The sequence below is a fragment of the Neodiprion virginianus genome, chromosome 1 (assembly GCF_021901495.1).
Source record: "Neodiprion virginianus isolate iyNeoVirg1 chromosome 1, iyNeoVirg1.1, whole genome shotgun sequence".
Classification (NCBI taxonomy): Eukaryota; Metazoa; Arthropoda; class Insecta; order Hymenoptera; family Diprionidae; genus Neodiprion; species Neodiprion virginianus.
Genome location: NC_060877.1, coordinates 22925023 through 22951218, shown reverse-complemented (window position 1 = coordinate 22951218; position 26196 = coordinate 22925023). Strand labels below are relative to the sequence as shown.

General features: G+C 38.4%; 2 protein-coding genes across 2 annotated transcripts in view; one reads left to right on the top strand and one right to left on the bottom strand.

The window, feature by feature from the left end:
- Window positions 1–15755: 15755 nt before the first annotated feature.
- LOC124305075 (mitotic spindle assembly checkpoint protein MAD2A) lies at window positions 15756–16878 on the top strand. Its single transcript, XM_046764093.1, has 2 exons — window positions 15756–16016; window positions 16131–16878. The coding sequence occupies exons 1-2, from the start codon at window positions 15944–15946 to the stop codon at window positions 16694–16696; spliced, it is 639 nt and encodes a 212-aa protein (XP_046620049.1). The 5' UTR covers window positions 15756–15943; the 3' UTR covers window positions 16697–16878.
- Window positions 16879–18392: 1514 nt separating this feature from the next.
- The window catches only part of LOC124301057 (protein vein), a 263351-nt gene continuing 255547 nt past the window's right edge, over window positions 18393–26196 (bottom strand). Inside the window, exon 9 of the mRNA XM_046755743.1 lies at window positions 18393–24386. The gene's annotated coding sequence lies outside the window, so the exon portion shown is untranslated. The remainder of the gene's footprint in view (window positions 24387–26196) is intronic.

Sequence of the window (26196 nt, the reverse complement as noted above, 5' to 3'; positions counted from 1 at the left end):
CAGAAATCGCAGCAAAAAGAGCGTAGGACCAACAGGAGAGAGATGGCGAGCGAAAAAGCACCTGCTGAAAATGGCGAAAATTCAGGTTCTGGTTTTTCGGCTGTAACTTTTGATGCGTTGATCGCATCGTATTGGGACTGCGCCCAATCGATTCCTCTCGCGAAATGACGTCCGATTAGTGCTACAATTAATTGATTTCGGTACTTTTCAAAATCGCCAAACTTTTGTCAAAAATGGAAAGGGGTTAGCCTCACTTTTTTTTGTGCAAAAAACTTTTGGTCTTAGATTCGATTTGAATGACTCTTATTCGACCAATTGGACCCTCAGGTACTCAGAAATCGCAGCAAAAAGAGCCTAGGACCAACAGGAGAGAGATGGCGAGCAAAAAAGCACCTGCTAAAAATGTCGAAAATTCAGGTTCTGGTTTTTCGGCTGTAACTTTTGATGCGTTGATCGCATTGTATTGGGACTGCGCCCAATCGATTCCTCTCGCGAAATGACGTCCGATTAGTGCAACAATTAATTGATATCAGCACTTCTCAAAATCGTCAAAATTTTCGCCAAAAATGGAAAGGGGTTAGCCCTACTTTTTTTTTGGGCAAAAAACCTGTGGTCTTCGATTTGATTCAAATCACCCTCATTCGACCAATTGGACCCTCAGGTGCACAGAAATCGCAGCGAAAAGAGTGTTGGACCATCAGGAGAGAAATAGCGAGCGAAAAAGCACCTGCTAAAAATGGCGAAAATTCAGGTTCTGGTTTTTCGGCTGTAACTTTTGATGCATTGATCGCAGCGTATTGGGACCGCGCCCAATCTATTTCTCTCGCAAAATCACGTCTGACCAATGCAACAATTGATCAATTCCAGCACTCTTCAAAATCGCGAAAATTTCCGCCAAAAATGGAAAGGGGTTAGCCTTACTTTTTTTTTGGGCAAAAAACTTTTGGTCTTAGATTCGTATTGAATGACTCTTATTCGTCCAATCAGACCCTCAGGTACTTAAAAATCGCAGCGAAAAAAGCGTAGGACCAACAGGAGAGAAATGGCGAGCGAAAAAGCACCTGCTAAAAATGTCGAAAATTCAGGTTCTGGTTTTCCGGCTGTAACTTTTGATGCGTTGATCGCAGCGTATTGGGACCGCGCCCAATCGATTTCTCTCGCAAAATTACGTCCGATTAGAGCTCCATTCAATTGATTTCGGCACTTTTCAAAATCGCGAAAATTTTCGCCAAAAATGGAAAGGGGTTAGTCTTACTTTTTTTTTGGGCAAAAAACTTTTGGTCTTAGATTCGTATTGAATGACTCTTATTCGACCAATTGGATCCTCAGGTACTCAGAAATCGCAGCAAAAAGAGCGTAGGACCAACAGGAGAGAGATGGCGAGCGAAAAAGCACCTGCTGAAAATGGCGAAAATTCAGGTTCTGGTTTTTCGGCTGTAACTTTTGATGCGTTGATCGCATTGTATTGGGACTGCGCCCAATCGATTCCTCTCGCGAAATGACGTCCGACTATTGCAACAATTAATTGATATCAGCACTTCTCAAAATCGTCAAAATTTTCGCCAAAAATGGAAAGGGGTTAGCCTTACTTTTTTTTTGGGCAAAAAACCTGTGGTCTTCGATTTGATTTAAATCACCCTCATTCGACCAATTGGACCCTCAGGTGCACAGAAATCGCAGCGAAAAGAGTGTTGGACCATCAGGAGAGAAATGGCGAGCGAAAAAGCACCTGCTAAAAATGGCGAAAATTCAGGTTCTGGTTTTTCGGCTGAAACTTGTGATGAGTTGATCGCAGCGTATTAGGACTGCGCCCAATCGATTCCTCGTGCAAAATTACGTCCGACTATTGCTACAATTAATTGATTTCGGCGCTTTTCAAAATCGTCAAAATTTTCGTCAAAAATGGAAAGGGGTTAGTCTTACTTTTTTTTTGGGCAGAAAACTTTCGGTCTTAGATTCGATTTGAATGACTTTTATTCGACCAATTGGATCCTCTGGTACTCAGAAATTGCAGCGAAAAGAGCGTAGGACCAACAGGAGAGAAATGGCGAGCGAAAAAGCACCTGCTGAAAATGGCGAAAATTCAGGTTCTGGTTTTTCGGCTGTAACTTTTGATGCGTTGATCGCATCGTATTGGGACTGCGCCCAATCGATTCCTCTCGCGAAATGACGTCCGATTAGTGCTACAATTAATTGATTTCGGTACTTTTCAAAATCGCCAAACTTTTGTCAAAAATGGAAAGGGGTTAGCCTCACTTTTTTTTTGGGCAAAAAACCTGTGGTCTTCGATTTGATTCAAATCACCCTCATTCGACCAATTGGATCCTCAGGTACTCAGAAATTGCAGCGAAAAGAGCGTAGGACCAACAGGAGAGAAATGGCGAGCGAAAAAGCACCTGCTAAAAATGTCGAAAATTCAGGTTCTGGTTTTTCGGCTCCAACTCTTGATTCGTTGATCGCATCGTATTGGGACTGCGCACAATCGATTCCTCTCGCAAAATTACGTCCGATTAGTGCTACAATTAATTGATTTCGGCACTTTTCAAAATCGCCAAAATTTTCGCCAAAAATGGAAAGGGGTTAGCCTCACTTTTTTTTGAGCAAAAAACTTTTTGTCTTAGATTCGATTTGAATGACTCTTATTCGACCAATTGGACTCTCAGGTACTCAGAAATCGCAGCGAAAAGAGCGTAGGACCAACAGGAGAGAAATGGCGAGCGAAAAAGCACCTGCTGAAAAATGTCGAAAATTCAGGTTCTGGTTTTTCGGCTGTAACTTCTGATTTGTTGATGGCAGCGTATTGGGACTGCGTTCAATCGATTCCTTACGCAAAATTACGTCCGATTAGTGCCACAATTAAGTTATTCCAGCACTTTTCAAAATCGCCAAAATTTTCGCCAAAAATGGAAAGGGGTTAGCCTTACTTTTGTTTTTGGGCAAAAAACTTTTGGTCTTAGATACGATTTGAATGACCCTTATCAGACTAATCAGACCCTCAGGAACTCAGAAAACGCAGCGAAAAGAGCGTAGGACTAATCGGAGAGGAAGGACGGGCGAAAAAGCACCTGCTGAAGAATGTCGAAAACACACCTTCTCGTTCTTTGGCTGTAACTTTCGATGCGTTGATCGCAGCGTGTTGGAACTGCGCCCAATCGATTTCTATTGCAAAATTACGTCGGATCGGTGCGTGAAAGAATTTATTCCAGCACTGCTCAAAATCGCGAAAATTTTCGCCAAAAATACAAAGGGATTAGCCTTACTTTTCCTTCTTCTTTGGAGCTGAAGGGTAGGGTAGCGTAGGGTAAGGTAGGGTAGGGTAGAGTGGGGTATAGGGTAGGACACGGTAGGGTAGGGTAGCGTAGGGCACTCCCCAACCACCGCCAACCACCTCCAACGACCACCGCTCACCACCTCGGGTTATACCTTGAATTTTAATAAATATCTTCAGTATTAGAACACATCAAATATACTGTGTAAGGATTAATATATTTTTCTTATTGACACATTTCACTAAGAAGAATATGAGAAAATTACAAGTAATTGTAGAAATTTTATTACCGCATTGATGGCTACTAAATTCGAGCTTGGGCGGAAAATGAATTGAAATATCCTATTGTAAACACAATTTAAAAAAATTCATATAAAATATAATTACAATTGACATTAAATATTATAAAAATGTTGTACTTACTGTGCACAAATACTCGTCCTCCTCGTCTCCCTCTTCCACCTCCTCGTCCACCTTTGAAACACTACGCACAGCAATTTTAGCTATAATTGAACGACGTCTTTGTCATGTATTCCTATGTATACAATGCTAATCACTCACGAATTGCAATGTGTTGACCCTGGTCGTTCAGTTTGTTTTTTCGTGTCAAAATGCTATCCGAAGCATGCATATTGGTTCGATAGTACAAAACATGAGCGTCCAATAATTAAACTTGTTAACTTGAAATCTAGTCCTGATCGTCAAAAGTCATCAGGCCAAGGACCCGGACAGCCAGAACTACAGAAAATTAGTACTGAATGCCAAAAGTCACCAGGTCGAGGTCTTGGACAGCCTGAACTACGGAGCGCTTGTTCTGGAAGTCGAGTTCCTGCAGGTCGTAGACCTTGAGCGCAGAAACTTCGGAGAGCTTATTCTGGAAGTCAAGTTTCACCAGGTAGCGGACCTGAAGCATACAAACTACGGAGTGCTTATCCTGGAACTCGAGTTGCACCGAGCAGCGGATTCAGAGCGCAGGATCCAGGAGGTAGAGAACCCGGTACTCGAAATCTGCGGAGCGCGATTCACATACGTCCTCTCTACTGCGCGGTTGTTTCCAGACTGAGGAATTCGGCTAGCTGATTTTCGTCGTCGACGATTACTATAGATTGATGACGTCAAGAGAAAAGAAATTTTGGGTGACGTCACTTTCTGAACATCTGAACATCCAAACTTTGGTTTCGAACTTTAATACCATGTACGATGTATGATGTATGATGTATGATGTACGATGATATGATATTGTTACAACGGGGGAAATTAAGAAAGGACTAAGAGAAACAAAGAGTTCTCTGTGCGATTTAAGCGAACGCCGAGCCAAAGAAGTCTCACAAACAAGGAATATTTTAGAAAGAAAATAGATGTATTTGGACACAAGCTCTCTTTTTAAAGTCTAGAGACTGACTGTTTTTACAATAATGTCGGTTGACGCAGCAACCTTATTCTTTTTAAAGACATAAGAGGTTTATAAACGTCTTTTATCTATGATGACTACTAGATCATTTAAAACGGGACAAAACGGGTGACAATATGATGTAACAATATGATGTAGAATGATTTCAGTTTTCACTTTTCAGATAAGAAATACGCACTTCGTCTCTACTGCCGATTCCAAACTCAAGCGGCTAGGCCCTTCGATGGTCAGCCATTGACTAAAGATATATTCTTCAGTTGAAGGGTCAGCTAATAACGCTGCCGTTCTGCGACGGTTGGATGATTGAAATTTTCTCTCGTACCATTCAAATGTGTGATGAAATACACTGGAAGTTTTAAGAAGCTTCGTTCTATCTCTCCCTATCATAAAAAAAAAAGAATAGAAAATAAAAAATCGCCGACTATCACCTTTTTAGATCTTTAAATCAGGATACTGTGTCAAATACCGTCTCACATATGGAGTATCCATTTCATATCGATCAAAATTAGCGCATCCGTGATGTATTGAGGCTGACGCCGACTAGACCGCGGCGGACGGCGGCGGACGGCGGCGAAATTTTCGCTCATACAGTTATCCATATAGGTGTTCACACTAGACGGCGGCGGACCGCGGCAATTTTTCGCGAGTTCCAGGTTGGGAATATTTCGGCGGTGCGCCGCGCATCGCCGCGCATCGCCGTCGTCTAGTGTGAACACCCGACCGATGCCGAAATTCATCCCAAGTATAAAAATAGGGAAACCTGCGTTACTTTGATGTAAATGGTTATGGTTTACAAGGATTATTTTCATTCCCTCCGCTGTTCTTGCGAATAATAAATGCATTCATTTTTACATCTTAAATAAATCCTACGGATATTAAATAAATGTTACGTAAGTAATTACTTCATTTTTAAAGAAATTTAAGTAAATGTGAGTTTTAGAACAACAAGTTATGATCAACGGATTATTTTATGTAAAAAATTTATTTTTTTCTCATTGTTCGGGTATGATGCTGATTTCATGAAGACTGTTTTTTATTTTGCGTATTAATTTTTATGCATAAGAAATGAGAGAGTATATTTTGAGCTAAAATTTATTTCATTTTTACTATACATATATTATATGTATAATAGGGTGTTTCAAAATAAAAAAATTTACGATTTTCCAACGAGCCACACCCGAAATAGTTTAGGTAGAAACAAAAATTCTGGCGAAAGATGAGCATTGTCGGTTGATTTTTAATCCTTTTTTCCTTTTTATCGAATTTATGATGGACAATTGTTAGTAATTTTTTTTCGTGTTAAACACTTCTTCATCTGAGCTATCCATAATGAGTAATCAAGAAGTAGTGGCAAATATGCATGATTATTTATTGTGTGCCCATGACGACTGAGACAAATCGTGGTCATCAGATAATTGATAAATATCTCTTTTTCGTAGAAACAGTATCGGCGGGTGGTCACGCGACTATAGTGGGCGCATCTCACGGTAACTGCGCCGCGGTGCAGTGGGCGTCAGCCTTAACTTTTGAAATGTCCTACCATTTCCGAACACCTCCAACCATCCTATTTACCTATATTACTAGATTAGCTATTAGATGAAAAGAGAAGAATTATTCACTTCGAAATGTGATTCTATTCGACGCGCGCTCGATGTATTCCATAACATTAGTATTCATAATTATTTCAACAACTTTTCATTTGCTCTCTCGATCTTGAATTTTCGTAGGCATATAACCAAAACGCTGTTCTAGCTAGTCGAGAGTGAAGTATCTACGTTGGGTAGAGAAGCAAAATTGTTTTTCGAAAAGTATTCGGATGGAAAAAAATTCAGAGTAACTGTAATACATCACGGATGCGCTAATTTTGAACGAGATGAAATGGATGCTTCGTATATGAGATAGTATTTAACGCTGCGTAGTGATTTAAAGACCTAAAAAGGTGATAGGAAGAGAAAGAACGAAGCTTCTTAACACTTCGAGTGTATTTTAACACACATTTGAAAGATACGAGCAAAATTTTTCATCATCCAACTGTCGCAGAACGGCAGCGTTGTCGGCTGACCCGTTAAGTAAAGGATATATCTTCAGTCAACGGCTGACCATCGAAGGGCCTGGCCGCTTGAGTCTGGAATCGGCAGGACAGATAAAGTGTGTATTTCTTGTATGAAATGTGAACACTAGAATCATTATACATCATATCATATCATCATACATCATACATCATACATCATACATCATACATCATACATCATACATCATACATCATACATCATCATACCTAGTATTACAGTTCGAAACCAAAGTTTGAATTTTCGGATGTTCGGAAAGTGACGTCACCAATCTAAAATCGGCTAGCCGAGTTCCTCAGTCTGGTAACAACCGCGCAGTAGAGCGGACGGTTGAGAGTCGCGCTCCGCAAACTTCGAGTACCGGGTTCTCAACCTCCCGGATCCCGCGCTTCGGGTCCGCTACGCGGTGAAACTCGACTTCCAGGATAAGCGCTCCGTGGTTCCTGGTTCATGTTTACAATAAATTATTTCAATTCGTTTTTCGCGCACGCCCAAATTCAGTAGCTGTCAGTCCGCTAATAAAATTTCTCGACTTCCAGGATAAGCGCTCCGTGGTTCCTGGTTCATGTTTACAATAAATTATTTCAATTCGTTTTTCGCGCAAGCTGAAATTCAGTAGCTGTCAGTCCGCTAATAAAATTTCTCGACTTCCAGGATAAGCGCTCCGTGGTTCCTGGTTCATGTTTACAATAAATTATTTCAATTCGTTTTTCGCGCAAGCTGAAATTCAGTAGCTGTCAGTCCGCTAATAAAATTTCTCGACTTCCAGGATAACCGCTCCGTGGTTCCTGGTTCATGTTTACAATAAATTATTTCAATTCGTTTTTCGCGCACGCCCAAATTCAGTAGCTGTCAGTCCGCTAATAAAATTTCTCGACTTCCAGGATAAGCGCTCCGTGGTTCCTGGTTCATGTTTACAATAAATTATTTCAATTCGTTTTTCGCGCAAGCTGAAATTCAGTAGCTGTCAGTCCGCTAATAAAATTTCTCGACTTCCAGGATAACCGCTCCGTGGTTCCTGGTTCATGTTTACAATAAATTATTTCAATTCGTTTTTCGCGCAAGCTGAAATTCAGTAGCTGTCAGTCCGCTAATAAAATTTCTCGACTTCCAGGATAACCGCTCCGTGGTTCCTGGTTCATGTTTACAATAAATTATTTCAATTCGTTTTTCGTGCAAGCTGAAATTCAGTAGCTGTCAGTCCGCTAATAAAATTTCTCGACTTCCAGGATAAGCGCTCCGTGGTTCCTGGTTCATGTTTACAATAAATTATTTCAATTCGTTTTTCGCGCAAGCTGAAATTCAGTAGCTGTCAGTCCGCTAATAAAATTTCTCGACTTCCAGGATAACCGCTCCGTGGTTCCTGGTTCATGTTTACAATAAATTATTTCAATTCGTTTTTCGCGCAAGCTGAAATTCAGTAGCTGTCAGTCCGCTAATAAAATTTCTCGACTTCCAGGATAAGCGCTCCGTGGTTCCTGGTTCATGTTTACAATAAATTATTTCAATTCGTTTTTCGCGCAAGCTGAAATTCAGTAGCTGTCAGTCCGCTAATAAAATTTCTCGACTTCCAGGATAAGCGCTCCGTGGTTCCTGGTTCATGTTTACAATAAATTATTTCAATTCGTTTTTCGCGCAAGCTGAAATTCAGTAGCTGTCAGTCCGCTGATAAAATTTCTCGACTTCCAGGATAAGCGCTCCGTGGTTCCTGGTTCATGTTTACAATAAATTATTTCAATTCGTTTTTCGCGCAAGCTGAAATTCAGTAGCTGTCAGTCCGCTAATAAAATTTCTCGACTTCCAGGATAACCGCTCCGTGGTTCCTAGTTCATGTTTACAATAAATTATTTCAATTCGTTTTTCGCGCAAGCTGAAATTCAGTAGCTGTCAGTCCGCTAATAAAATTTCTCGACTTCCAGGATAACCGCTCCGTGGTTCCTGGTTCATGTTTACAATAAATTATTTCAATTCGTTTTTCGCGCAAGCTGAAATTCAGTAGCTGTCAGTCCGCTAATAAAATTTCTCGACTTCCAGGATAAGCGCTCCGTGGTTCCTGGTTCATGTTTACAATAAATTATTTCAATTCGTTTTTCGCGCAAGCTGAAATTCAGTAGCTGTCAGTCCGCTGATAAAATTTCTCGACTTCCAGGATAAGCGCTCCGTGGTTCCTGGTTCATGTTTACAATAAATTATTTCAATTCGTTTTTCGCGCAAGCTGAAATTCAGTAGCTGTCAGTCCGCTAATAAAATTTCTCGACTTCCAGGATAACCGCTCCGTGGTTCCTGGTTCATGTTTACAATAAATTATTTCAATTCGTTTTTCGCGCAAGCTGAAATTCAGTAGCTGTCAGTCCGCTAATAAAATTTCTCGACTTCCAGGATAACCGCTCCGTGGTTCCTAGTTCATGTTTACAATAAATTATTTCAATTCGTTTTTCGCGCACGCCCAAATTCAGTAGCTGTCAGTCCGCTAATAAAATTTCTCGACTTCCAGGATAAGCGCTCCGTGGTTCCTGGTTCATGTTTACAATAAATTATTTCAATTCGTTTTTCGCGCACGCCCAAATTCAGTAGCTGTCGGTGCGCTAATAAAATTTCTATAACTTCACAATCTTCTCATAATCTTTTTGGTAAAATATGTCGATAAAAAAATTATGTCAAACCTTACACATTGTTTTTGATTTGTTCTCACGCTGAAAATATTTATTAGTATTCGAGGTATAACTCGAGGTGGTTGGCGGTTTTCGTTGGAGGTAGTTAGGGGTGGTTGCGGGTAATTTCGGTGATTCAGGAGGAGGGGGACGAGGATTTGTGCTCGGTGAGTAAAACACTTTTATAATATTTCATGGCAATTGTAATTATATTTTATCTGAAATTTTTCGAACTTCTCATGTTTACATTGAATTATTTCAATTCATTTTTTGCGCAAGCACAAATTCAGTAGCTATGAATAAGCTTATACAATTTACTATATTATTAATTAATTGATTAATATTCCTATAATATTTAATGGCAATTGTAATTATATTTCATCTGGAATATTACAAACTTGTCACGTTTACAATAAATCATTTCAATTCATTTTTCGTGCAAGCACATATTTAGTAGCTATGAATAATCTTGTACAATTTATTATATTATTAATTAATTAATTAATCAATAACTCAATTATATTAATCCTTACACAAAATTTTCGATGTGTTCTTATACTGAAAATATTTATTACTATTCAAGGTATAACCTGAGGTGGTTGAAGGTGGTCGGAGGTGGACGAGGAGGAGGACGAGGAGGGCGAGGATTTGTGCTGGGTGAGTAAAACACTTTTATAATATTTGATGGCAATTGTAATTATATTTCATCTGAAATATTACAAACGTGTCACGTTTACAATAAATTATTTCAATTCATTTTTCGTGCAAGCACATATTCAGTAGCTATGAATAATCTTGTACAATTTATTATATTATTAATTAATTGATTAATCACATTAATCCTTACACAATATTTTTGATGTGTTCCTATACTAAAAATATTCATTACTGTTCCAGGTATCACCCGAGGTGGTCGGAGGTGGACGAGGAGGAGGACGAGCTGGACGAGGAGGAGGACGAGGTGGACGAGGAGGAGGCGGGGTGGGTCGTGGGAGAGGACCTCTCCTCTCCTCAGGGGAGGGGGAGGGGCAGGGGCAGGGAAGTGGGAGAGGTGGGCGGGGAGGGGGAAGGGAAGGGAAGGGACGGGAAGGGAAGGGGAGGGGTGGGGAGGCCGGCGGGGCGGGGGGAGGGAGGGAGGGAGGGCGGGCGGGTGGGCGGGTGGGAGGGAGAGAGTGGAGAACGGATGTCGATGCGAGCCCGTTAGAGTTAATAGAGCAGTACACCCCCCCCCCCCCCCTCTCCCCGCGCCCTCCCCCCCTCCCTCCCGCCCTCCCTCCCTTCCTCCCGCCCTCCCTCCCTTCCTCCCCCCAGCACCGCCGCCCTCCCCACCCCTCCCCTTCCCTTCCCGTCCCCCCCCCCCCCCACACTTCCCTGCCCCTCCCCCGCCCCTCCTCTGAGGAGAGGAGAGGTCCTCTCCCACGACCCACCCCGCCTCCTCCTCGTCCTCCTCCTGGTCCACCTCGTCCTCCTCCTCGTCCACCTCCGACCACCTCCAACCACCGCCAACCACCTCGGGTTATACCTGGAATAGTAATGAATATTTTCAGTATGAAAACACATCAAAAATATTGTATAAGGATTAATATAATTAATTAATTAATTAATAATATAATAAATTGTATAGGATTAATCATAGCTACTGAATATGTGCTTGCACGAGAAATGTATTAGAATAATTTATTGTAAACGTGACAAGTTTGTAATATTTCAGATGAAATATAATTACAATTGCCGTTAAATATTGTAAGAATATTAAATAATTAATTAATAATATAATAAATTGTATAAGCTTATTCATAGCTACTGAATATGTGCTTGCGCGAAAAATGAATTGAAATAATTTTATGTAACCATGACTAGTTTGAAATATTTTAGATAAAATATAATTACAATTGCCATCAAATATTATAAAAGTGTTTTACTCACCGAGCACAAATCCTCGTCCTCCTCGTCGTCCTCCTCGTCCAACTCCGGACACCTTCAACCACCGCCAATCACCTACAACAACCACCGATATCCACCAAGGGTATACCTGCCATAATAATAAAGATTTTCAGTATAAGAACACATCAAAAATATTGTGTAAGAATTATTATAATTAATTAATTAATTGATAGTAGAATAAATTTAACTACCGCATTTATAGCTACTGAATTTGTGCTTGCGCGAAGAATGAATTGAAATGATTTATTGTAAAGATGACAAGTTTGAAAAAGATTAGATGAAATATAATTACAATTGCTATCGAATATTATAAAAACGTTAAACTCACCGAGCACAAATCCTCGTCCCCCTCCTCCGGAATCAACTTGATTACCCGCAACCACCCCTAACCACCCCCAACGACCACCGCCAACCACCTCGAGTTATACCTCGAATACTAATAAACATTTTCAGCATGAGAACAAATCAAAGATAATGTGTAAGGTTTAATATAATTTTTTTATCGACATATTTTACCAAAAAGATTATGAGAAGATTATAAAGTTATAGAAATTTTATTAGCGTACTGAGAGCTACTGAATTTCAGCTTGCGCGAAAAACGAATTGAAATAATTTATTGTAAACATGAACCAGGAACCACGGAGCGCTTATCCTGGAAGTCGAGAAATTTTATTAGCGGACTGACAGCTACCGAATTTGAGGTTGCGCAAAAAACGAATTGAAATAATTTATTGTAAACATGAACCAGGAACCACGGAGCGCTTATCCTGGAAGTCGAGAAATTTTATTAGCGGACTGACAGCTACTGAATTTCAGCTTGCGCGAAAAACGAATTGAAATAATTTATTGTAAACATGAACCAGGAACCACGGAGCGCTTATCCTGGAAGTCGAGAAAATTTATTAGCGGACTGACAGCTACTGAATTTCGGCTGGCGCGAAAAACGAATTGAGATAATTTATTGTAAACATGAACCAGGAACCACGGAGCGCTTATCCTGGAAGTCGAGAAATTTTATTAGCGGACTGACAGCTACCGAATTTGAGGTTGCGCAAAAAACGAATTGAAATAATTTATTGTAAACATGAACCAGGAACCACGGAGCGCTTATCCTGGAAGTCGAGAAATTTTATTAGCGGACTGACAGCTACCGAATTTGAGGTTGCGCAAAAAACGAATTGAAATAATTTATTGTAAACATGAACCAGGAACCACGGAGCGCTTATCCTGGAAGTCGAGAAATTTTATTAGCGGACTGACAGCTACTGAATTTCAGCTTGCGCGAAAAACGAATTGAAATAATTTATTGTAAACATGAACCAGGAACCACGGAGCGCTTATCCTGGAAGTCGAGAAAATTTATTAGCGGACTGACAGCTACTGAATTTCGGCTGGCGCGAAAAACGAATTGAGATAATTTATTGTAAACATGAACCAGGAACCACGGAGCGCTTATCCTGGAAGTCGAGAAATTTTATTAGCGGACTGACAGCTACCGAATTTGAGGTTGCGCAAAAAACGAATTGAAATAATTTATTGTAAACATGAACCAGGAACCACGGAGCGCTTATCCTGGAAGTCGAGAAATTTTATTAGCGGACTGACAGCTACTGAATTTCAGCTTGCGCGAAAAACGAATTGAAATAATTTATTGTAAACATGAACCAGGAACCACGGAGCGCTTATCCTGGAAGTCGAGAAAATTTATTAGCGGACTGACAGCTACTGAATTTCAGCTTGCGCGAAAAACGAATTGAAATAATTTATTGTAAACATGAACCAGGAACCACGGAGCGCTTATCCTGGAAGTCGAGAAAATTTATTAGCGGACTGACAGCTACTGAATTTCGGCTGGCGCGAAAAACGAATTGAAATAATTTATTGTAAACATGAACCAGGAACCACGGAGCGCTTATCCTGGAAGTCGAGAAATTTCATTAACGGACTGACAGCTACCGAATTTGAGGTTGCGCAAAAAACGAATTGAAATAATTTATTGTAAACATGAACCAGGAACCACGGAGCGCTTATCCTGGAAGTCGAGAAAATTTATTAGCGGACTGACAGCTACTGAATTTCAGCTTGCGCGAAAAACGAATTGAAATAATTTATTGTAAACATGAACCAGGAACCACGGAGCGCTTATCCTGGAAGTCGAGAAAATTTATTAGCGGACTGACAGCTACTGAATTTCGGCTGGCGCGAAAAACGAATTGAAATAATTTATTGTAAACATGAACCAGGAACCACGGAGCGCTTATCCTGGAATTCGAGAAATTTTATTAGCGGACTGACAGCTACTGAATTTCAGCTTGCGCGAAAAACGAATTGAAATAATTTATTGTAAACATGAACCAGGAACCACGGAGCGCTTATCCTGGAAGTCGAGAAATTTTATTAGCGGACTGACAGCTACCGAATTTGGGCTTGCGCGAAAAACGAATTGAAATAATTTATTGTAAACATGAACCAGGAACCACGGAGCGCTTATCCTAGAAGTCAAGAAATTTTATTAGCGGACTGACAGCTACCGAATTTGGGGTTGCGCGAAAAACGAATTGAAATAATTTATTGTAAACGTGAACCAGGAACCACGGAGCGCTTATCCTGGAAGTCGAGAAATTTTATTAGCGCAGTGACAGCTACTGAATTTGGGGTTGCGCGAAAAACGAATTGAAATAATTTATTGTAAACATGAACCAGGAACCACGGAGCGCTTATCCTGGAAGTCGAGTTTCACCGCGTAGCGGACCCGGAGCGCGGGATCCGGGAGGTTGAGAACCCGGTACTCGAAATACGTAGCGGACCCGAAGCGCGGGATCCGAGAGGTTGAGAACTCGGTACTCGAAATTTGCGGAGCGCGACTCTCATCCGTCCGCTCTACTGCGCGGTTGTTTCCAGACTGAGGAATTCGGCTAGCTGATTTTCGATTGGTGACGTCACTTTCTGAACATCCGACATCCAAACTTTGGTTTCGACCTTTAATACTATGTATGATGATGTATGATGTATGATGTATGATGTATGATGTATGATGTATGATGTATGATGTATGATGTATGATGTATGATGTATGATGTATGATGTATGATGTATGATGTGTGATGTATGATGATATGATATGATGTATAATGATTTTAGTTTTCACGTTTTGTACAAGAAATACGCACTTTATCCTTTCTGCCGATTCCAGACTCAGGCGGCCAGGCCCTTCGATAGTTAGCCGTTGACAAAAGATACATTCTTCAGTTAACGGGTCAGCTAATAACGCTAATGTTCTGCGATAGTTGGATGATAAAAAATTTTGCTCGTACCTTTCAAATGTTTGTTAAAATACACTCGAAGTTTTAAGAAGATCCGTTCTTTCTCTCCCTATCACCTTTATAGGTCTTCAAATCACTACACTGCATTAAATACTGTCTCATATACGGAGCATCCATTTCATCTCGATCAAAATTAGCGTATCCGTGATGTATTACAGTGACTCTGAATTTTTTCCCATATGTTCACTTTTTGAAAAACAATTCTGCTTCTCTACCCAACGTAGGTATTTCACTTGCGACTAGCTAATACAGCGTTTCGATTCCATGCCTACGAAAATTTCAAGACCGAAAGATCATATGAAAAGTTGTCGGAATAATTATGAATATTAATATTATGGAATACATGGTGGAGCAGGAGGACCAGGAGGACGAAGGTGGTTAGGGATGTTCGGAAATGGTAGCAGGTGGTAGGCGCAGGTAGGTGGTGGTAGGGGTTGGTAGAAGGTGGTCGGGGATAATAGTAGGTGGTCGGCTGTTGCCGGAAGTGGTAAGTGGCGGCAGGGGGTGGTACGAGGTGGACGGAGATGGTAGGAAGTGTTTGGAGGTGGTTGGAAGTGATCGGCGGTTGTCGTGAAAGACGACGAAGACGTGGACGACGCGGCGCGGTGCGGAGGAGGAGGACGGCGTCGAGGTTGCCAAGGAGCACGAAGGTGGTCGGAGGTGGGAGAAGGTGGTTGACGGTCATTGGTGGTGCTCGGTGGTTGTATGGTAGTTGTCGGCGGACGCGGTTTCGCATCTTCTCACGGGGATGATCGAGCCGATCGACATTTTTAAGTCGCAGTCGATAAGTAGTCTTGCGTACTCAATTTGTACCGACTCAATCTCATGCTGCCATACCGACACTACTTCGGTTGCTACGAATGTCGGTGCGAGCCCGTTAGGTAGAGTCGATAGAGCAGAACCCTCCTACGCTCCCAGGCCTACCTGCGCCCATTTGCCCGCCGAAAACTGGTCACCAAATTTTACCCAGGGGTATCCGTCATTATATTCTTCAGTCAACGATCCGTGGCTTGATCGACATTAATCATGTAGAGAGTCTGCCGTCTTGTACCTTGTACGCTATGGATACCAAAGGTTGGGGGTTGTGATTGGCTGACAGGAACGGTGAGGGGTTCGAAGCTGCCTTATGAGCCACGATTGGTGCATTTGAAAAGCTACCGGTGATTGTTTCTAACCTCATGAAAGTATTGTTTGGTTAATTCGGCTGATGTGTGGAGGCTTGCAGTAGCTGGTTTTATTATTGTCGGCTGCGACGGTGATTGGGCCCGTCTGTCATAATGACAGAAACGCAACAAAAATCGAAATGTATTACTCTAAAGGGTTCCGCGGAGTTAGTCGCTGAATACTTGCGTGAGTATCTGAACTCATCTTTTAACAAAAACTGTCACTTTCCAGCTCTTTGTTTTGGATTTCATTTATTGTTGAACCGTATTATAACGACTCGGAATCGTTGCATTATTACAGATTTCGGGATCAACAGCATACTTTATCAGCGGGGTATATATCCACCGGAAACATTCGAACCGGCGGAACATTTTGGTTTGTCAATCCTTGTCTCTACGGATGAAAAGATAAAATCTTTCTTAAACACTGTCCTCGGTCAAATCGAAGAATGGTTACTACAAAAGAAAGTACAAAAGGTAACGCTTGTCATAACTAATGTAAACACTAAAGAGGTACTTGAGAAATGGGATTTCAAAGTTGATTACGAAGGATCAACTCCAAATGGCACCGCCACCGGCAACAAAAATATAAACCACTCAGAAGTTGGTACAAAGGATACGAAGACCATTCAAAAAGAGATCCGCGAAGTGATACGTCAGATAACAGGAACAGTCAGTTTTTTGCCGCTACTCGATTGTCTCTGCTCCTTTGATATACTGACATACACAGTTCCTGATTGTAATATACCCACCGAATGGGATGAAACCCAGCCAGTATTTATCGCCAACAGCCAGGAAGTGCAACTCAGGACTTTCTCTACGTCCATTCATAAGATGCAGACCATAGTTAGCTATAAAAACGATTGATACCAATGATACAGTACGCTTTCGTACACAAGTGCTTATTATTGTAATTTTTATTCTTCATATTCATTCAATTGTAATTATACTCCTTCAATTGCATCATATTTTGTATTAGACTGTAATGGTCTCCTTGATTGATTAAGGACAACAATAATTTTTCAAATAAATGTTTTTATATACTTTCATTTACTTTTCTCTCTCCTCTTTTCATACCTAACCTTACGGAATTCCTGATGTAGTATTTGTTTCAAAGAGCTAGAAGACACTGGTTTTGGAAGTTTGGAATTTCTACTGATGAGGCACAGATCACAGCATATTGAAGTTGATGTACATTCACGATTTCCTAATGAACTCATTACTTAAAGACTTATTTGTATTTTTGTTTAGCTACTTCGTTGTGTAGATCAGTCTTGCCAATAAGACTTTCATGGTCGCTACTCTCCTTTTTTTTTATCACACTTTTAACGAGATAGTTTTGGCTGCATAATCACTACTCATATTCCTGATATTCATTGTGCGCAGTTTGTGGAAATCTCTTGAAATCATTCGTAACCATCTTCGATCCATCGAACAAGGTATAAAGAATTGTTCCAAATGATTCACTCTGACAACAAAGTCGACGATAAATTCGGGAAACATTGAAACATGATCTGAATTAAAAGTTTATGAATTCTGTTGAAGTGTACAGCACCAAAAAATTGAGTAACTCGATATAACTTCATTTCGTATGCGAATTAATACCTACAGTAATCATTAATATAATATAGTTCTTCTGAAATTTTATGAATCTACTATTTCCATTAGTGAGAAGTAAATTTGTCACCGAGTAGTAAGAGAGTTTATTTGTGTGTGATTATAACAAAGTAATTATAATGTACCTATTGTAACGTTTTATTATCACTGCATTGTCACAAATTTGGGCAGTAGAACCCCCAAAGCTGCGTTCTATAACTTATCACAGATTCGGATAGATTAGCTACAGTCGCCACATCCCTTTACAGAACTGGCAATAGAGTACCGAGTTTGTCGTGCCTAAACTGTAGTCTACGAGTTTGTCATGCAAAATGCAAAAATGTCACAAATATTGATATTAAAGAAATTATAAAAAAAATTGTATAAACTAAATTTAAAATCTATCAACTAATTTGGTTAGCGTTCTCTGTGTGTAAGTTACGAAATTTTTATACCTTGAAATTTCACCAAATACAAACATTTCTCTAAGGTATGCGAAATTTTCCAATTGCAAATAACTATTTTTCATTGGGAAATTGTGTAATTTTTAATATTGATTGAAATTATCGGAATCATCTAATTTGATTAAAATTCCTTCACGAAATAATCGATGTTTTGATTTTTATTTCCCACATTGCCCATCCCTACGAGTTTGTTTCTGCGTCTGCTCTGAAACTATCATATGTAAGTCAGCCAAGCGCTTCGCTATGTAAGTTACTGTTATCGGGTGTTGATCAGTCTGAATTTATACCGAAAATTCAATTCGATCTGACTTCAGAAAAAAGGATTATATCTTGGTTGGGTTATGTTCAACCGTCGGTATCGTAGAGCCCTGCGTTGTTGATTGCTTTGCCGCGTTGACGTTGATTATTGGTAATTTGGTACACACATCCGGCTGTATAGCTGGATATGTTACACTGCAATTATACTTACAATTAGTTTGGGAAGCAAAGATGATAAAGGTTGATTAGATAAGTGAGCAGGTCTTACCTGATTTTATTAGAACTTAATTATAGTTGTTACACTTGACACAGGAATTAGATATATTATGTTACAGTAAAGCAATTAGGACTAGAATAAATAATAAATATATTTATATGTATACAACGTATTTGACTAAAGTTTGAACAGTACATCAGCAACGTTTCGTTGTAAGAATTCATTACAGCCTAATTCGATCGCGACGTTACATGTATACATCCACTGTAATAATAACAGTTATACAACAAACAACTGAAAGCGAATGCTGCAAGCGTGAATTTGATTACAGGTATAATTCTTGTATCCTCGGACGGAGGGGATGTGAAATAAAGTACCTCAACGACCAAGAAAAAGAAATGAAGAAAGAATCACGGCAGTCGAATCATATTTGGAAATAATTCAACCGCTGACGTAACAAATGCGAGCACTCGTATTTACGTCGTATATTAAGGGGCTGCTTCATTAGCTCACTTTGCTCTGATCTGTTATCGTTAAGCAATGTAATAAATAAGTTTATTAATGCGTATAGGTATTACATTGTACCCTATGAAAGCCTGCTGCCGCTCGTCGATTATTATTTGTTATAACAATTATTTAATTCCATAACTACGTAATTATCATATCGTCTTACCGGTTTAGAGATCATCAGGAAACATCAACTTATGCTTTATATTGTTATATAATGTGCTGCAGTACTGTATATTATTATATACCCTACATCGTAAGGATTACAGAATGACAACCTATAAAGTAACTTAATTTTAACGAGAATCAGAATATCGATATCAATATTGGTGCGGCTAGAGACAGCTCTATAATGTTTTATGTGCACATTTTCAAAAATATACTAACTAAAGGCCAAATATTCGCAAGTTAATCGTACACGCGCACAGTTCTGTTTCTCGAGTCTCATTTAAATTCATTATAACTGATTCTCGACAATATTATGCATACTTGTGAACATGTATACAATATTATATTTACGGTAAAGCAGCCTATTTACAGGTGAATTGAACAGGTCGTATCACCTGATTCATGACAATATTTGTTTGTGATTTATTTCAATGACAATTGCGATAGTAATTGTTATTATTACTGGCACGTACACGGTCACTTATTAAAAAATATTACCGCAGTATTATACCGATGTTGAGAATTTCTTTTTGTTATTGATCGTGTTTTATATTATAGATTTTCAATTAAGACGTAAGGCCTCTCTACGCGAACTTAGTAGGTACCTATATAATTTTTCGATAACCGATTAACCGTTGAAAAATGAAATGCAGCCACTATTCTCTGCTGGATGAAAATCCATACGATTTATATCCAGGTGAAATATACATGTATATATATATAATATACAATATATGTAATATATGATGTATAGATTGTATAATATACATATACGTGTAGTCTTGTCGACACAGTTAAAGCTGCATAACGAAGTTCGTTTCGTACAAATTATATTACTGATCCAATTAGCCTTGCAGCTACGTAACGAACATATATAATATATATTGTAACAATAAATTTGTCTAATTTCATTATATATATTATATAGGTATAATATTGTTAAATTAGGAATAGCTTTACACTTCGCTTGAAGTTAAGTAATATTTATATTATTTTGTGAAATATTGAACTACGAATTGCTTCCCTATTATATTAAATGTATACTTAACTTTATATATATTATATATATATATATTTATTATACATATATGTGTTTGTATATGGTATCGTATAAATACGTCCCTAGTACAAACATTGAAAAATGAATAACGAGAAACGGTACACAATATTTTACACAGCGCTTTATAACTAGATAGTTATAGATATTTATCTAATGCATTGGTTCAGCAGCTGTAATTCTATTCTACATTTCAGCTAATTCTGGCACCATTTTTGGTGTATTTTATCATTGGTTATGATTTTGCCTAGTTTTACCCAGGGATGTGTCAAATCATCGTAATGACTCTAACATCAAGAAGGTCAATCGGATAGAATTACAGCTCTGTAATAACTCCTTACACATACTGGCATTATATATTTATAAAGTACATAATAGTATACGTAATATTATTAATTATATCATGTTCGTTACGAATCGCGATTAATTTATAAGTATCTGCCTCATAATTATTTACCTACGTTCGATTTTAATATTATCTTAGTACTACTTTTGAATTTTTTAATAAACAGCTTATTCTCTTATTGTTATACAATCCCACGATGCTCTTCAATTTTAGGATATAGATACAGATAATTGCTGTTTCTTGAGAGCCGTGGTTATACAACCGTTGTAGTATAAACGGGTTATTATAGTCCACCATTATAATCAATGCCTGTATTTATTATTTTTATTTTTATTATTATTGTTATTATTATTATACCATAAAATATTTTTATTTTTCGCTGACCGCGTGCGGTGTTCTTTTACCAATATCTTACTGCGGGGAATTGAATAAATGACACTCTTCGTTACAATTAAGAAATATCGATACTCGACCGAGTAAAATTTCGATAAAAGAACCGCGCGCGTTCTTTATACATACGATAATAGCCTACGACTTTCATAAATCGTTCGATATAAATACAGTACTTATATATACATATACGTGTATATGTAATGTAACATATACAAATACGATTATAAAATAACACTGAAAATTTAATTGCGGCACTAATAAGCTTGCACGGACATCATACGCTATAACATTCTTTGGTACAGAATCGTCAAATTATTATAATATTTTGTCTGTCTTTATATACGTATAATTTCGCTCGTTTTTGCTTTCAAAATACACGGCAGTTCAATTTTTGATTATTCGATGTTTGCAAATAACCTAAATTGAATGCTTCCGATATTATAATATATAATGTACTATATATAAAGGGGGATGGGAAGAGAGGGGGGGGGGGGGGGAGGAGGAGGGGGAGGGGGTAATTTTCACAAGCATATGAAAGTCAAAAATCTTCAAGCATGGTACATGTTATAAATAGTTATCACGGCTGCCCCTAAATTTTGGTTTCCGATTCCGTTACGTAATTTTAAACGACACGAAGTGAAAATTACTCGGTTAATTTTATTAAACAGAGGCATACCGTTCGCTGTCAGATACGAGTAATGCACTTTATGATCTTTCAGAAATAACTTTCTCAATTATGCACGTCATAGAATGGACAACACTTCGAATCGTTCACTTCCATCCACTTCAAGGCGATACGGCGACAATTTTGAAATGGAGTCATATTTCCTCTTTTCATGCATTTTCATGTTTCGTATGATTTGAGTAAATTTTTGGTAATATTGTCAAGGTACTTTACAGTTTTCAATATCAGCGTGATTTTTCGATCGAACAATTATAACAACGTATTCTTATGGAACTTTCTGTAAAACAAAGTTGTAAAATTATATTTCGCAAAAGATGACCTTGATATTACGCTGAACTTTGTAACTAGTTTTTACAAATTTCTTTTTTTTTTCTTGCTTTTGTACGAACGAACAATTCTTTTTTTAAATACGGTGTACGGCAAAATGAAGCAAGGAATCAAAACTTATTTTAGAATATGATTTACACCGAAGACCATTGATCAGAGTTTATTTTCTGCATTGAATCAGAATTCGTTCGTAATATTTTTATATTCGCAAAGATTTTATAAAATTTGAGCCAATGCTATTCGTACTTTACAACTGCGGCAAGGGTTGGGTTGGGTTGTAATTTTTATATTATTTTTCTTCGATCAAATTGAAAGGGAAGAGGGAATGATCCACGGAGGATCAACTCATCTTTACGAGGTGCAGGGAATACGATTACCCTCCTCCTTTACTCGTCCCCTTTTTACCCAACCTCTCCTATCCTCTCTTACGGCCAATTCAGCTCGCGTATAAAATCATGATTTCACGAATTTTTTTTTCTCTTCTGTATTCAAACCGCTGCCTCAAGGGTCTATCGGTGTTTCAGAGCTACTGCAGATCAGAAAGGCGAAGCTCTCAACAAATCGTGGAAGCCTTCGTAGAAAAAATGATCGAATTTTCCTTGCGGTATATATTATCGCCTAGTGAATCAATCACACTTTTCTATTCAGTTGCATGCAGTTTAATTATGATAAAATGTAACGTTTCGACTGTCTTAAAATAACTTTAAGAACAAATATTTATTATTCGAATTTTTACTTGTATTCATCATATTCGTGGATTTTGAAAATCCTCGATGATGGTTCGTATTATACAATGAGAGGAATATTTACTTGTTACAAGGAACTACATTTACTTGTTCCGCTTGCTTTTCTCCATGCAATAAGTAATTTGTATGATTCGAATCAAGCAGACTGGAATCTGATAAATTTACTAAGATCATTAAATTTTTTTATCACTTCCGCTTCTCTTTTTCGGAGAAAAAAAGAAAATAAGGAATATCCTTATAATCATCCCAAAATTGAAAAGGTGAATTTTCACTGGATCTTGACGTCACCAGGTCTAGTTTATTACCTCCGAATATTTTTGAATGGCCGATGGAAGTTCGGGTGTGTATGTGATCAAATTTTTGTCCGACGATGCTTCAAGAACGGAGAAACGAATTTGGATAACTTGGATATTAATCGACGTGGTGTTTCTCATCTTAGAGCTGTTTAAATTTTGGATTTCATCATAAATAACACAGAAAATAGATTTTCTTTCGTAATATTTTATGAGCTCAGCACACATCCGAGCAGAAAGTTCTTAGTCTGGCCAATATCAGCACTATTCAATTGGTTAAGACTCTTCGAATCCGATAGATATATACTTAATTCGGATAAAGTTTATTTGATTTCAGGAAATCTTCCTTAATTTAAATAAATTTTATTTCAACTCCGTGTCTATTTGGGAAATTTAAAAGGCATTGATTGTTTGAACAGTGCTCACAAAGTCCGTACTTGTTGGTGCAAAAACAACTCAAATTAAATAATCAACGCCTTGATACTAGTATGTTTATTAAATTCCAGTGCGCCTTGTTCGAACCAACAACAAATGACTTATCGAATGAATCAAACGAGGAAGGATAATAAAATTTGTCTCTCATCATCAGTGGGTCAATATCGATGTTGTTTGTTAGTAGAAAAAACAACTTTCTAATTTACAATAGGTACGAAAAATAAGCTAAATCATACATACACGTGATTACAACGTGAATCAGTGTAGCTCCTTCTGGTATTTGTAAAAGGTGTTAACTTATGCCGACCGCCTCGAAGCGCATCAATCAAAATTCTCTCACCCACTTTCAGCCCGTTGCATAAAAGAAAGCGTGTTCGTTGGGGTACTCATGGGGTTTACTCTGCGCCCCGAAGGCTTGAGAAATCTCGTGTGAGAGAGGATAAAACGAGATGTAGAATGGGAAGATCGATAGAATGCGACTATCGCAGATGCACTGGAGTCAGTCTCGCCATTCGGTTTCGCGATATCTGCTGCAGCCCAGCGAAATGCGGTTTTTCATTTTTATTTTTCCACCCCATTTTGCTCGGTGAAAAAGATATTAACTCCCGTGGGCGTCCCGACGCCGCACAGCCGACTGACAGTGACGGATGACCTCGTATGCAAACACGGAATATAGAGGAAGGCGATAAGGTATCTACACAGAGTTTCACTGTGCCGAGCGTGCTCTGAACGGTTCTCGAATCCTCGCGAATTCTCCCCGACGTGAGACGTTAAACCGGACATTTGTTAGACCTGCGAGAATTCGCGAGAATTCACGGTAAGAGTTCCACAAATTGCTCGTGAGGGGTCGATTTGCTGCTCACTCCAAGTGCGGAGCGTCTTCGGATTTATGGTTGTTTTTTTTGTTTTTCCGTCTTTTCATGCCTATGAAGTAACCATGGGGTATGTCAAGTGTCGCGTCTTCATCTTCGGTCCCAAAATTTTTCACCTTAGCTTGAAGTCTGGTGGCGAGGATATCTCGGTCTCAACCCTCGTCCTCGTCCTCGTCCTCGTCAACGGCCGGATCTGCAAATAAGGAGGAACGTGGGTTATTGCAACTATCCAAATTGTACCCAAGCAAGTCAATGTTGCTCTACAGTTTATTGATTTGATTCATTATTCATTGATCGCACGTTGACCATTTTGGCGCTGGGCAAATAAATTGACCCGACGTATTGTGGCGTTATTTATCATAATAACTGACCTGTTATTGCAGGAAATGGCCAGGGAACATGAAATATTTCATAAAATGATAAATTGTCTACGTATATGTGCGAACTGAACTGCTGAAAGTTCACGAAATTATTGACGATTGGTGAAGTGAAAACTTCTTGTTTCGCAGAGCTCGTTTCTGTATAGGAGTAAACTTCAGACTTCCGTATAAGCGTAACGCTTTCCATGCAACTTGTACATATTTTGTTATATTTTATTATATTTCTGATATTCTTAACATTTTTTACAAGTAAATCGATATTTTCGAAGGTCAGTTGTCTTTTCATGACGCTTTTAACTGAATTCGGGTATCAGTTGAAAAAGTTCAGCCAATTATGTACATTTCGAGAACTTTTCTCATTCTGAAAATTTTACCCAATTTTTATACGAATGTTACCCAAATTTGATATAATTTTTTTCTGAAACATCTTCATGTACACGTTAATAAATTAAGGAAATATAGCAGAATTTTCTACGCTACTCTCAAGCTCGTAATTTTCTTCAAATATGGAATATTCTCCGTCAGTTTAATAACTTTTTTCTTGGTCCTTTCAAATGTCGCTCACAATTGGTCAGATTTAAGTGCAATTACTTAAAACTAGCGTTGGTGATTGTTTTAAGTTTTTTGAATCAATTTCCCGGCGGTGAATATTTGTTTTTCATAATTCATATAACTTGGATCGGATTTAGATGTGGCAAAAAATTATCAACACAAAACAAATTTTGTTTTCTACCGATGACTGAAAAATATTATCACACGCTGTCTCTTGGTGCATGTTGATTATTATTGATCTGCGTATGTACATGACATGTGTAAGTTTTACTGCCCACTCATAGTGAAAACAATTATCCTCAAATTCGCGAATGAATGAAATTATTTAGCAGAATAAGAACGTTTACCATTAAGTAACAATAATGGTTAATTATTTCTGATAGAATGGTATGTGAGTAAATGAAAAGTTAACATCGCCTCTTAAATTTATACCATTACATAGGCAACTATGATAAACCAACAGACTAGCTAAATATATTGAATTAATTAATTGATAAATGTTATTTATAAATTACAATACAAAAAACTGAAGGAATGGTTTATAAAAAATTCTAATCAATTCATTCGACGTTTCGGTTGAATGCTGAAAGTCGTCATCCCCCCGTTTCCCAAATTATTTTAACGTCAAATTGAGTTCACGTTTTCCAATTTGCCCACATCGAATACGATATGAACATTAAAAAATTGAAACCGCTAATCTCGCCGATAAACTAATCAGTTAGTCAATGATCGATGTAGTGTTTATAAAAAAATTTGGCAATCCTAGTTCAATTCTTGATCATTCTCATAGCGAGATACTTCGTATCTTTTTTCATTCTGTCGGGCAGACGATCTAGAAAAAAAGTATCAGAACACGGAAAAATAATTACAATTTTTTCGTTCACAGGTATTCGTATAAATTTTTTTTGGTTCTTCGACTAATATTCACTCTCTTCTAAATTTGCAAAAGCTTACAGTAATAAAAAGAATCCAGAGGTGTATTGTTTTCAAAAATGACGTATGACTTGACCCTGGAAAATATTGTAATTCTTCCGGTTATCCATTATTGGGTCTAATCTTCTATATTACATG